Consider the following 15,043-nt stretch of genomic DNA (forward strand, 5'->3'; position numbering starts at 1 on the left):
TTGGATCTTTTGGCTCTCATACTCTCTAGCATGGTTACATTCTTCAATTGGCTCTCATGAGATTTTGAATTAATAGAACTAACCTGGTCAACACCAACTGTATCATCTTTAGCATTAGCAGCAAAATGGTAGGTATGTTCATCTTCAATAGTTTCACTGTTAGGATCATATTCATTAACAACTACAGGTTCAGAACTTTCATTGGTGATTTCAACAACAGCTACAAATATCAAATACACAGTGTTAGTTATGGACACATTAAAAAAAAATGTACTAATATAATAAACAACATACATCATCCTGTACCTACAAACAATATTATCTTTCTATACTTTATACTGAAAATCATACATACATGTTATATGAAACCTTTTACCGAATTATTTCAATTCAGCTTGCACTTCTTCCAATTCTTACACTATATATAAGTTAACAATTATTTTGTCCAATTTTGTGGATAAAGAAACTCTTTACTTACTTTCATCTTCTTTAGGTTTTGATGTTTCAACTTTAATCTCTGTTTCTGGTGGTCCCATAACAATATTCAGAATAGATTGGTCTACAGCCTTGTATCTCTGACGGAATTTCTCTGTAATATAAAAATATTGAAGAAAATGTCAAATAGGCTATGTTTCCCATGGCTATAATTGCCTTCACCCTTTAAAGAGCTATATCTTAAGAACACTTGTATTGAATTGAAAAGAAAAATTGAATTCAACAATACTGTAATCATTTTAGTGTGTTACAGAAATATAAAACCACTTGGGCGTTCCATAGATAACACAATTATCTCAGGCTTATCTCAATCAATTACAAAATCTTCAGTTAGTTGACAATTCTCTTTATTCAAAAAGGTTTAACACAATGTATTTAGTCTGAAAATTGTCTTAGTCTAAATTTACTTATGCTATTTTTTTTTAATACAAGAAACTAGCCTTGAATTGTTTAAGGAAGAATCTATATTTTCACTTACGGATATCGGGTAAGACTTGACGTTCAATTTCTGGGAATCGAGCCAACATTACCATAGTTTGGTTTAATCTTTGGCTGATGAGATCAAGATGTTCCTGCATGTGAGGGTAGATTTTCTTAGCCTCCTCTTTATCAGTATAGACTGTATGTTCATAATGGTTAACAGTGTGCATTCTATCATTCTCTTCAGCTCTAATATAGGCTTTCAATGCTTTCAATACTTTATGAACCTAAAAAGAAAGAAATTTAATACATAGTAAATATCCATCATGGTTTAAAATGCACTTGTACCAGTCTTTATTCAATATTCAATGTCTATTATGTAAAGAGGAAAAATTCTTCCAAGTTAGATTAGAATACCCTTCTTATCAAATTCCCTTTCTCAAAGAATTTTAATCGGATTTAAATACAAGAACACAGCATGAAACAACAGAACTAGTGTTCACTGTTTAACTGATGGTTGATAATGGATTAATTATTAATATTGATATATAAAATAGAAGTAATAATGTACAAAACTCTATAAACTTACATTTTGTTTTTGTAAAGCAGCAATATATTTATCCATATTAACACGTTTACGATTATTGAGTTCAGATTGTACACGTTGTTGATGTAAAGCTACCAGTTGTATTTTCTCTGCCTTGTCTTCTTGTTGACTTGATTTATACAGTCTCTTAAATTTCTGTAAATAATATCAATATTGAAGTTCCATAAGACAAATTTGATGCAAATTAAGACAAATGTTCCAAGATAATAGCTATTTATGATGTGGCACAAACTATCAAAAAAACTGAAACATCTTGTTAGCTCAACATAACAAATTTAGATCTATCTTATTGATGATTTTTCTTTCAATTCTGTTCTTTCGCTGTCAGCAAATAAAAAAAACCATCTATGTCATAACATGTGTCCTTTCTATGAGCTGTTCTCCTATCTAGCCTCTTGACAATGGTCTCTGTCATATACAAAGATGTAATAACTTACAGCAGTAATTTCAACCTCTACTTTCTTAGCTAAAGCAGCATTGGTCTTTCTTAATTCTTCAATATGGTCTCGAGCAGCCTGCCATTCCTTCATTAACTAGAATAGACAGAAAGAATAATTTATCACAATGAATGAGTGATTCTTTTAATAATGAATAATTGATTTATTTCAATACTAGCAAATTTTTTCCATTTTAAACCAAGTGATGATAGAAGGATAACGGATATGTAAGTTAAATATTTAAAATATCATAATGTCTGAACCAATGCAATGTGAAATGAAATGTTGATTCATATTCAGAGTTTTCGCTGAAAAGTCACACACCAGCCATTGATCAGACAAATTTTAAAACAAATCTGTTGTACAGAAACTTTACATTCAGAATTAGTTGTAAATGTGAAATTTCACATAGAGAGGGTACCAAACAGAATTGATCAAAATATTTTTTGTGAAAGGGAATCCTCAATCTCATCCACAAAATGATCAGATACTTACCTTAGTCATCTTTTCTCGTTGTTGTTTCTTCATGACTTTACGAGCTTCAGTGAACAGATGATGTTCATTCTTTCTTCCTCCTTTAACTTTACCCATATTAAGATAGGCATGGTAAGGATCAGCTTTCTCATCTTCTGATGATATAGCTGGATAATCACCAGTAACATTATCTTCATCATCTTCATCATCATCTTCAGTAGAATCATCTTCATTATCTTCTTCAAATATATCTGGTTTTACTACTTTCTTGTCATCTGAAATAATAAATAGTCAGACTTAAAAAATAATGTTTATATTTATATAGTTAACGTTTAAAACAATTGATGTATTTGAGCACTATCTTAACAGTGAAAATATTATATTATTATAATATTCAAAACATTCAAATCACGATTTGAGAAAACATTAGTCGAACACTTTCAGTTGGTTACTTGTAGACATACTAACATTTTTATTTATACCGACAACAAAATTTTCAATATAATTTTCTAAATATTTCAGAGCACCATCAGATTTATAATTGAGGGATAGTAAATATATTAAATATTATATCCAAGATTTCAAAGATTATAAAAACAATTAAAACAGTATATCCTTGTGCTATGAGAATACTCTCCATGCACATTAGAAGGCAAAAACTTGATGTAATTACTTTCTTCCAAAAGACTTATAGTTTAGAACAAAATACAATAAATACTTGACTTGGGAATATAACAGATAAAAACTGAGTGTTTCTTCTGATACTCAATGGTATCTTGGAAAATGAGAAAAGACAAGTGAATAGAATGAGTGATATTAAGGTTAACTGAACATGACAAGGAATTATTCCAGGAGTTTTACTAAGAGATAATTATGATATGATAATCAACTTGATATTATTCTCAATAACACTTATTGATCATAGCAGACGTGATGTTACAAAACAAAATGGCCGCCCTAGCTACAGCCTGCTGGAGTTTAGGTAAAGACTATTGATCGTCAGTAATGGCTTTAAGTCCTAGTCAGACAGTATTAAAGCAGACATCTAAAGAAAATATGTCCACAGTAGATTAACACTAAATAATATTGAAAGAGTTTCCTAATTTCTATTGATGACTGGAGGGCCTGACAGTAGCACGCAATTCTACTCAACTTTACTTCCTTTTTCTTTCATTTCATTAAAACATTTCTTTTATCAATAATGTCATGGATTTGTAGAATTCACAGGGCTTTTGGTGCAACAAATCACCTGATTTTCTCCAATTAATTCAAATTTGATGATATTTTGTTTATTTTTCTGGTTAAATCTGTATAATAATTTTCATCAATTGACAACTTACTGACACAGTTTTGACAAAAGCATTCATTATTTCTATACATGCTTCAATATTTCAAACTTCAGAACTTTAAAAATGTTTATCAAAATGCAAAAATATTGTACATCATATCAAAATACTGGATAAAAAGTTTAGTGTGTCTTTCTATATTTGTTTTGATACATTAGACATTTATCATAATCCATCACCTAGGGCATTCAAGAAAATAGATTATATGACCTTTTCAAGAATCAATCTATCTATTTTAGTTCTTGGCTTCAGACACACATTGTATAATGATTTATATTGTTAACCAATAACAAACTAACAACATTATCTTGTTGACAAACAAACAATTCTGATAACAAATAACAATCTTCAGATATCTAGTTGACAGAATATGGTATAACTTTAAAAACAATAAAAATCTAACAACCTTGTCTAGTTGACAAACAAACAATTTGATAACAAATAACAATCTTCAGATATCTAGTTGACAGAATATGGTATAACTTTAAAGACAATAACAATCTAACAACCTTGTCTAGTTGACAAACAAACAATTTGATAACAAAATAATAACCTCAGGATATCTAGTTGACAGAATATGGTATAAAATTCCCAACAGTTCAATAAAATCATTTTTCTTTTCTTGTTTGACTTCAAACAGTCTGTTAGTTTATATGTGGTTAATTGTACACTTGTAACCATATAAACCTGTTTTAAAACCATCCTATATAATTATGATCTTTGAATGTACATAGAATTTCCTTCTACTTTTAATATATTGAATAATCTTTGACTTGGCCCAGTTCAGATGATATATTTCATTAGATTTGCCATAATGAAATAGACTGTAATAGAATAGATTTTTTTGTAAATTTGATAACAGAGAACCACTTGATGACAATGCCAGGGGTTCCAGAGGCGATCATACTAGCCCTCAGTTATACAACAATTCCTGTCAGATGATACCACGAGATAACTATCAATCCTTTTTTTTAAAATACACACTGAATTAAAATTTACATTGCATCAGACATATATAGAGGAATTTTCTTCTCTTATAACCCTTACACTAACCATAGGTCAAAACTAGAAAATTAAATTCTGAAAGATAAAAACCTAGTACAATTACTGTGAGGGAAAATAATTAGTTCATGAATAAATAAACTGTCTATATATAATCTGATCAGCCAACACAATTAAAACTATAGACTTATTTCCTACATTTATACATTTACTATTATAATAGTTTTTCCTCTTACTAGGAAATCATGTCTATTTCCTTATATTAACCTAAAAAAAATTGATTTATGTTTAAACTTCAATTAATCTCCTTGATCACAACCCCATTTTTATTGTTATTTCTAATCAAAACATTGTGAATTCTAAACTGATCATAAAACTTAGGACATCAAAAACAAATTATGTTTTTGAAAATTGACCGAATTTGGATTCTCGAAAACAAAATATTTTTGACATGACAATTTTATATTTGAAAGTACAACTGTGTAAAAACAGGATGAGAAACCTAATTGAAGTCATTGGTCAAGAAACTTTCTATCGATTTTCTATCATCTTCTATTCTATATTACTTCCAAGTTTTTACAAGACAAAAACATAAATGTCAATGAGCTACAAGATACTTTAGAATCCATATTCTCATATAATTGAAATTATTGACTTGGAAATTAGCTTCACACATTGCTGACTAAATGGCTAGGGAAAGATGAAATAACTAATATCAATATCAGCAGGCTAGAGGCTTGTATTATATATTTAGATATGATACCCCAGGCTCCCACTCCCCTATTATGTTTTACCCTCCTACTATGGCACAATATCAAATGTTGACAAAATACAAGATAACTTGCATTTTAAAAAAATAATTGTAAAATAGAGCCTTGCTCTCATAAAGTGTATATCTGCCTAACTATATGAACAGGAAAATTTCTTAATATTTTACTTTAATTCTGTGGTAAATGACAAGAGCTTATCTTATACAGTTGAAATCAATCTCATATCAAAAGATGACAAATGACAATTTCAATAAAGTTTGTAATTGTGCATGTCAAGTCACAAGGGAAAATTCATTTATATTCCATTTATATGAAATATGGGAAAAGATCTATCTGACAGAAATGTTACTTCTATATTGAGAGATAAAAATAATCAATGACTTCATTGCAGATTCAGACTTTTTCTACATCAATCCTACAATTACCAGCATATTCAATCAGTCATTGGTAACAGAATTTTCATTCTAAACATGGTCATCAATGTCACAGAACATTCATCCAAAAATGGCCACTCATGTAAGAGAACACTGATTTAAACATGGTCACTGATGTCAGAGAAAATTCCTCTGAAAATGGCCCTTGATGTCAGAAAACATTCATCCAAACATGACCGCTGCTACTGAAAGCATTCATTTAAACATGGTCACTGATGTCAGAAAACATTGATTTAAATATGGTCACTGATGTCAGAGAACATTCATCCAAACATGGCCACTCTTGCAAGAGAACATTCATCTGAAAATGACCATTGATGTCAGAGAACATTCATCCAAACATGGCCACTGCTACTGAGAGCATTCATTTAAATATGGTCACTGATGTCAGAGAACATTCATCCAAACATGGCCAATGCTACTGAAAGCATTCATTTAAACATGGTCACTGATGTCAGAGAACATTCATCCAAACATGGCCACTGCTACTGAGAGCATTCATTTAAACATGGCCAATCATGTCTGAACATTCATTCAAACATGGCCACTCATTTCTGTGTCCATGTGTCATGTCATGCTTTCAATCCATTATAACTAATAGGATGTGTAATATGTAATAAATATTGACAACTCATATAAGACACACATGGTTAAATTGTCTAGAACAGACTGACCCTCACAGATATCAGATGACCCAAACCTAATTCTTATTGATAGAAACTGGAGACATTCATCGGGTGGCAAATAAACTATGGCAGATTTCCATCAAGGATAAAACAAACTGCAATCTAGGGAAAATCTTACAGTGATAAATATAACAAGTCCAATGGGATTTATTTCAGATATCTCATAATCAACTCTTTGGTCCACAATTCATAATCAACACACAAAATTCAAAGGACCAATTTGAAATTTCAGGAGCCAATAAAAGTGACAAGCCTCAAATTGAAATTCAGATTACAAGATGATTATTTATTCTTTGGAATAAATTGTTCTAATTATCTGTAAAAATCTAGTTCCACCAAAACCAGATAAAACCCAGGCTTTCAAAGAGATGTGATTGGACACATAGTGCAAGAAACATTTCAAAATCTAGAAACCAAATGACTAAATGTCATCTGCATTGAATTTTCGTTGGGCAAAAAGTGTCAGTACCAGACAAGACCAGATGATTACAAACTCTCTTATCTTCATAGACTCTCAGAAATAAACCTGTTTTGGAACCATTCAACTTACATTCTCAATCAAATCATGAACATCATTCTTGTAATAAATAAAATATTAGCACCTAACTCTTTAAATAATTGATTTATTCTAGTGGAGTTATTCTCTCTTTTATATCCAGCTACTTCAGTTTACTATCTTGAGGCTGCTTGTCTTATTACTGAGACTAATCAATGCCATATTGCAGGAATAAGCCCATTTTACTTGCTAAATTCTGTAGGATATTCTACTCAATAAATACAATCTATATGGCCTGCTGGTTTATAATAAGATTGATGTAATTTCAAACTGAGAATTATTAAGTGTTATTCTGCTACAAGAGAAACAATGTTACAGTATTAGCTAGCAGCTGGGTGATATACTGGTATTATATTAGATACTAATGTTAATTTCGTAATTACATATCAGTTAATATATATATATTTTATATTCATATCATTTTAAAATACTGTTAGATATTACAGAATTAAATATTTGTGTTAATCCTGATAATAAGATTAAGCTAAGCATCAATTCTCAAATATATGGTTGAAAAAAACACAAAACATATGCACATGGCCTAGATGGTGCTATTGATATCCAGTCATGATAGTGGAACCTTACTATAAAATGTGAATTAATTAACCGTGGGAACACTCAGGTCATTGTTGGAGAACCATATTCTACATGAAAACTAGACAATCTAGTCATAGAGCTCCATGATTATTATTCACATGTAAACGATAACTTTTGATAAATTTTCAATCTTTATGATTATTTGTATGAGATCAATCAAAATTAATTTACTGGAAGACAAAGTTGGAGCTAGTAAAAAGATAATGATCGTTTCTAGATGACAACCAGTATAATAAATAGATTCTAATAAATTAATGAAATATAAATCAATAATATGACATCATTGAGAAGATTTATTCAGACTTATTAGTTCAATTCTAATTCTATATATACATGTTGTAGGAGAGGTTCAACTTTTTTCTTTGTTTTTTTATCAGGAATAACATTAATCAGGCTAGTTCTATTCCAGAATATCTTAACCTTTCAAATCGAAAAATTGTTTGCACCTTCAGAAATTAATGCTACAGAATGTTTGATATAGCCATCTGGAACTGGATTTCAGCTATCAGTAGCATAGAACTTATCAGTTTCAGACTCAGAGACTGGGGAAATGTGTGTTATTAGCTTGATTCCAATCAATTGATAGGCCTACATGACCACAGCTATAATGTTAACACCTTAGAAGTCACAACAGGCTCATACAGAAAACATGTAAATGGCTTTTATCCCTTTTAGCATAGTATACCCCTGAAATAACGGTACTAGACATTGATAATAATATCTACACTAGACAATGGTCGCTGTGAGGTTGGTATATTTCCGCCCAGTAATTAGTATCAATATAAATGGGTGGTTTAACATTTAAACTGGTGTATAACAATTATCACTGACCTTTATATACTGACTATTACAAACTATTATCAAATGCCTAAACTATTACTTTCTGATCTAAAACAATATTGTCACAGTGCTTGAGAATGGAGTGAATTTTGAGATAAATGGCAATGATATGAGAACAAAACTGGATTTCAAATACCATCACAGTGCTCAGAAACTGAGTTGCAATATCAATATTTTTAGCCCAAAATGCCCTCAATTTCATCTTAATAACTAAAGATTAAATTTGAATAACTGTTTTCAGTTTCATCACTGAAGCAATTAAAAGAAATAATGGATCTGTCTCTTTCGGATAGTGCCCAAGTTATTGACCATAATGCCAGTATAAAGTGATTGAAGATAAAATATGATCCAGGATGATGAAGGTATTAAAAATAAGCCTTGAGTTATTATACTTGTCTTAAGACCACCATATTAATGTCTGCTCATTAATTTTCTTCATGTCTTCCACCTCCAGATTATAGATAGACACATAAAATATTTCTATTAACCTTATTTAGCAAGTAGACACTGATGTTCAATAAATATAGCATGGTACAGAGTAGCTAGAATGGTAACCAGAAGTCCCTGAGCGTCAATAATTCCAGGCAGCAACAGAAAATTCACGAAATGTTCTCTTAATGTTTACCACAATGATGAGATTAAAGAGAAGTGCTGTGAAACTTAAAATTCTCGTCTGAAAGTTACAAAGATACTGTTTGATATTCATTACAGAGCACAAAAGGAACATAGAATAAAAATCTACAGAATCTTTCAGACATCTTTGATAGATCTCAGAAAGTAAAGGTACTCCTGTCAGATCATTTTACTTTTGATACTAGAGTTAAGAAGACTGTATGTTATCATAAAAGCTTCTGGTTTTTTTTCAGTTTTTTTTCAATTCTACTTTTATACCACAATTTTTGTGCAATAAGTAGTATATGAAATGCCTAAATTATCACAAGTTTTTTGACACCAAAAATACTTAAATATCTGCATCTTGGAGGTATCTCGAAAACATTCCACAGCAGAATTCAATCTTCTTTTATGAATAAAAAAAACAACAAAACTGAAAGGTTGCCAAACTTCATACACTGAACATTGAACACTTGTAAAACATTTCCCAAAAAAATAAAATTAATTTTCTTAAAAAATAAACAAGATGTCAAAGAAATAGATTTTGTGAAAGTAATTTCTTCCAATCAATTAAATGTGGTTTCCGTCATTATATAGGATGACAAAACTTTTAACATGTAATTTTTCTACATCCTTTAGATCTTGCTATTAGTCAGCAAATTAACAAGAACTTTTCTATTAATGTCATGAATTTCACGTCATACAAATGTTGGCCTTTGAAATTGTCATTGATTTTTTCTTGAAGTATAGAGAAGTTATCACCAATTTTAAAAGAAAATTTCAGTTGATGTGAGAGATAATTTCCAACACAAGAGACTTACAGACTGTAAGATACACATATACTATCAACTTAACCAAATTTCACTGTGAACCTTAGATACTTTATTACAGTTTCAAAACTTCTGAGGAGAAAATGATATTTGAAAAATTATACATTTCAGGCCTCCATTTACAATTATTTTCTTCTATTTTAAATTTCTTTTAACAAGAAAAGGTATCATTCTCTTCTATTTAACACATCTAAGGGACAATTGCACCATTTATTTCTACCAATCATACGTCAGTCTCAGAAACAGAAATTTTTAGCTAAGCTAATGAGTAATAGCGTATACAGCTCATGGTAGAAATTCAAATCCATATGTGTCCAGAATTTTCTGAGTTTGAAAGTTAAAAAGACGAGTCGTCTTTTTTTGAGACACTGCCATACATAGAAAAGACATCTATAGAAAATAACAATAAGAATTTAATGGTTTATCTTACAGACTAGATTTTGTGTGTATCTTTAACACAAGTCTTCAGAGACTATCTACAGGGACAATAAAGAAAGAATGGTGATGACAGTATGTTTCTCCATGGAATTCAAGACACAAGATATAATTTTTTTCATCCTATACATCTCGTAGGTTGAAATCAATCTCAACTAAAGCAATTCATCTTGTTAGTCAGTGAATTCTACTGTTAAATTTCAGGTCAGTATGACTCAAAGAAGGATAAGGAAGATAATAATTAATGCTTGAATGATGTCCACACCAAATGATTCATCATTGTGTAGTATAATGAATATATCTATGTGCTACATAACCATGACAGACCTTGTGGAATCATATGGATGACTTGAATCAGAATGATTTAGATAATCTATTCTGGTGAATTACGTCAGAACAGAATGATATGGCACAGAAAATTCCCTTAATATAAATTTATTGCTCTCAATGACACAATGATTCAGGTACAATAATGTTACATTGAAAAACTTTAATGCTAAAGATACTGAATGGTTAAGATTACATTGAAAGACAATGAACTGAGATGTTTTTAACGATAGGAAATCAGAAGACAGAATGATTGAAGACTGAATATTCTCTCACACTGTAAGACAAGTATATCTTAGTTTTTCTGGTACAAGAGAACCTAATGAGTCAAGTACAATGATTATTATTCCTTGCTCTGACAATATTTAGGCCCCAATTATTCTTAAGTTCTTCTTTGTATATCACATTAGGGCATGCCTTTTAAAAAAAACTTTTCCTATGATTTCTTATGTTTATCACAAGTTACTCTTAAACAGTGCAGTCAGAGGTTGTATTTGTGATAAGTTATTACTAGATGTGATTGAACCAATAAGACAGTTAATGGAGGATCAGCTACATCATCATCTAAAATATAATAATCATGTTAAAATCATTGAGAAGTAAATTTATGAAGAATTAGAGACGACCATCAAGCTAATCTAATAGTAAATATAAGGGTTCAAGCAATGAAATTTGAGTATGTTCTAATCATGTAACCTTGTATTATATTCTCCTCTATTTGTCTGGTAACTAACGACAACAATTAGTTACTAACCAAACTTGTCTACTTTCACCTTTTAACAAGCATAAACTTTCATTATTCATTTTGCTCAGCTCTCCTCCACAGTGAGGTAGAATAGTTCATTGATTTTATTGATTATATCTTTACTTAGTCACACTCAATTCATCCTCGTTTTTTTTAAACTAGGCAGGATGTTTCTTATTACGCAATACAATTCGGTGAAACCTGAGAATTTAAATTACTCATTGAAACATTGTGAGTTATATTGTACTCAAGATTATTTCAATTAACTTGGGAACAATTTATATCAGATGAAAGTAACAGTATTAAACTATAGTACTTGATATATTGAGATCTCTGTAAGGATAACCAACCTATTGAAACTGTAGAAAGCCAATTTTTATTTGGTAAACACAGAAAGCACATTTTCACTAATTGCGCTTTTTTCCTCATCTGGTAACAAAAACACAATTAGTCACAATATATTTGAAAGTACAAAACAGTCTACAATATTTGAAGGTATTCAATAGAAATTCTGTGCCTTTAAGGAAAGATATTCGCAATAATGCATCATAATCTGATGGCAATGAAATCAGAATATTAACATTTTTACTATCACTCCCGTCAATGAACCAGTTATGCAAACTGGCATATATTTTTCATTAAACTGTAGTTTGTCACTCGGCACAATGACGTCCTCAAAACCAAACAGTGATGCAATCTAAGATTTGTGTCAAATTCAAGTAACTGATCAAATAAAACAGCAAAAAACGCAAAGGATGACTCCACAAACATACATAAATGACTAAGTCATTCATTCAGTTTGTCACATGATCAATTGCGTTTATACATCAATAATGTTAGTGAGACCAAGTTTAACTTATAAATGAAGAAAGTTAAAACTTTGAATCCCTTAAAAGTGACATGAAATAATTCTATCAAATCAAATTCATTAGTTATATTCAATGAACAATTTTATCATAAATTTACAGTTGTAAGAATATAGAAATACTCAGACACAATCTTAAATACCATCAGTTTATAATATTTTCATCAGACTTACTCATGGTTTGGGGAATAAAAATAAAAAATGACATCATTATTTTCTAGTTCACGATAAAAATTATATACACCAGAGAATAATGATTTATATTGGAGGAAGAAAAAACATGGCATCAAGTATTGATTTTTCCATTCTTTTACAGTAAATTACACCACATAAATCATCTTTCTTACTACATTTCTAAATAATAAATATTAACTATGTGGATTCTTAGAAAGGGAGTTGACAAACCCAATTGCAAATTAGAATCAATTATTTAACAAGATTGAACTTGCTCTGTTATAAGATTTGAACGACATATAAAAGAAGCAAGGAGTACATACAACAAAACACAAGACAATAAATATTATGGAATATAACACACTTCTTGACAACCTTATTAAAGAAGTGTGTTATATTCCATAATATTGTCTTGTGTTTTGTTATATGAACTTGCTCTGCCTTTCTAGCAATGGTTCCCTTAGCATTATTTGAAAAAACAGGCTGATTGTCTGAAAAGGATGAAGACTTGACACATCAGCCAAAGAGAGAAATCATTTTCCTTCAGGGTAAGCATGTCTGGTCCCACTAGCTACTGAACGTTTACTCTCATTTCAAAACATGTAGGGTAATATTATGTTGTAATATGAAGTAATGGACTAGAAATAACAACTAATGGAACTCAATTTAGCTACTAGTAGTTATCAAGATGAAAACGCTCCAAGCTATTTAACCATGACATTTCTAAAACTGTTTTTATCAGAAATATTTCAGGACTGGTGCCATTGCTATATACAGTATATTTATGTCAGAGTGCATGTATGTGTGTCTTTATAACTAAACTCATACAAATGTGATAATAAATAAGCTTATCTATTGCTCTTTGACAAAGGCAGGTGATTCGATTGAGACCTGTCACTAATACTGTAAGGGTAGAGATCAAAACAAATATCATGTCATAACATAATTTTAATAGATACCTGTAAGTTGACCATGTAAATTGTTGAAATGTTGTGCACATTAAAGTCAGGTGTAGTATCCAATATAATAGTGTTCTGTTATTCCAAGTACAAAATATAGTTATAACTCACCTTTCTTTTCAGGACAGCAGACGAACTCAACACCATTGAATTTATCAAGTTCACATTCTAATAACATAGCAAAACTTTCTTTCAATGTTTTGCCATCATGACGGTCGTGACATTTTTTATTGGCAGTGTTATTCCAATAGTCGAAATCCATACACAAATCTGTATCATGATGGTGGTCAAATACGCAGTGTTGTGGTACCAGTAGAGCATCACTCTGGAATGGGCCAACTGAAAATAAACAGACAACAATTATAATAGATTAAGAATAAAACTTCAGCTTGGAAAAATGCGCTGATCTGGAAAATCATCTATAATTTGACTCTTTTGGACATTTTTTAATCAGGACAGATCAATGTCATAGGTCAATTAAGTTTTGTCAGGGAACAGTTATTGGTAGAGAAGGAATCATCAGCTGATATTCTTTAAAGATGTATTTTCCTCTTTTTCTCTCCTCAGTTTAACAAGATGATAAAATATATTGCATAACTGATTAAGGCTTTTTTGCTTTTGCTTATTTGTAACATGCCCTTTTTCTCTGGGAGAGCAACACTGAATATGCAAGAATATGAAAGAAGGTGAAACTAAACAGCCTCTTTAATGAGTTATACGAAAGAATAAGTATATTAACTAACTAATCAAGTAGTTGAACTGGTATTCTAATAAAAAACACAGATTGATATTACAAGTATTTCTAAACGGAAGTGTATACACATTGAAAATATGGCAATCACTAAACCTAGTAATCTTCAACTTCCTATTATTTTTTCGACAAATGAACTACTCTACTGTAAGGTCTAAAAGATGCCAGATTTGTATGATTTAACTGCTATTCTAAATATTTTCCAATTGTTCCTAGGGGTGAAGATATAGTTGCTATTATTTTCAAACACCAATCATGGTTCTTGGTTGCTTTCAAAAACAGTGAAAAACAGAAAAGATTTTCTGACACCTGCTAGTTGATATCTGTCAAAAAAACTAACTCTCAGAAGCTGTTTAAGTAGCAACAATTTTCGGATTAATGTCTTGATGGAGTTGGTTGATTAGATAAACATGTAAACACCATTAGTAATAAAACGTCAATAAAGTACCAGCTATTCAACCTAATATTTTATACCATAGAAACCTGAATAATACCCTCCAATTACACAGATTATACTTTTACAATAAAAGACTTAATAAAGCAGAAATCAATACAAAATATCATTATAAATAACAAATAGTGAATTACATACAGTACAGTAGGCACATTGTTTTATTCTTCACTTACTCACACAGTTTTATAAATCAATCTGAATAAGGTACAAATCTAGATATCTAATTT

The 15,043-nt window shown here is 30.3% G+C and overlaps 1 protein-coding gene across 1 annotated transcript in view; it reads right to left on the reverse strand.

The window, feature by feature from the left end:
• Positions 1-15,043, reverse strand: part of LOTGIDRAFT_204381 (hypothetical protein) — a 34,497-nt gene that overhangs the window by 2,196 nt on the left and 17,258 nt on the right. Inside the window, exons 4-10 of the mRNA XM_009062667.1 lie at positions 13,723-13,950; positions 2,455-2,708; positions 1,960-2,055; positions 1,505-1,657; positions 974-1,202; positions 479-589; positions 84-220 (exon numbers count right to left, since the gene is read on the reverse strand). Coding sequence (XP_009060915.1) covers positions 84-220; positions 479-589; positions 974-1,202; positions 1,505-1,657; positions 1,960-2,055; positions 2,455-2,708; positions 13,723-13,950 — 1,208 coding nt within the window. The remainder of the gene's footprint in view (positions 1-83; positions 221-478; positions 590-973; positions 1,203-1,504; positions 1,658-1,959; positions 2,056-2,454; positions 2,709-13,722; positions 13,951-15,043) is intronic.

This window comes from Lottia gigantea, assembly GCF_000327385.1.
Source record: "Lottia gigantea unplaced genomic scaffold LOTGIsca_52, whole genome shotgun sequence".
NCBI classification, from domain to species: domain Eukaryota; kingdom Metazoa; phylum Mollusca; class Gastropoda; family Lottiidae; genus Lottia; species Lottia gigantea.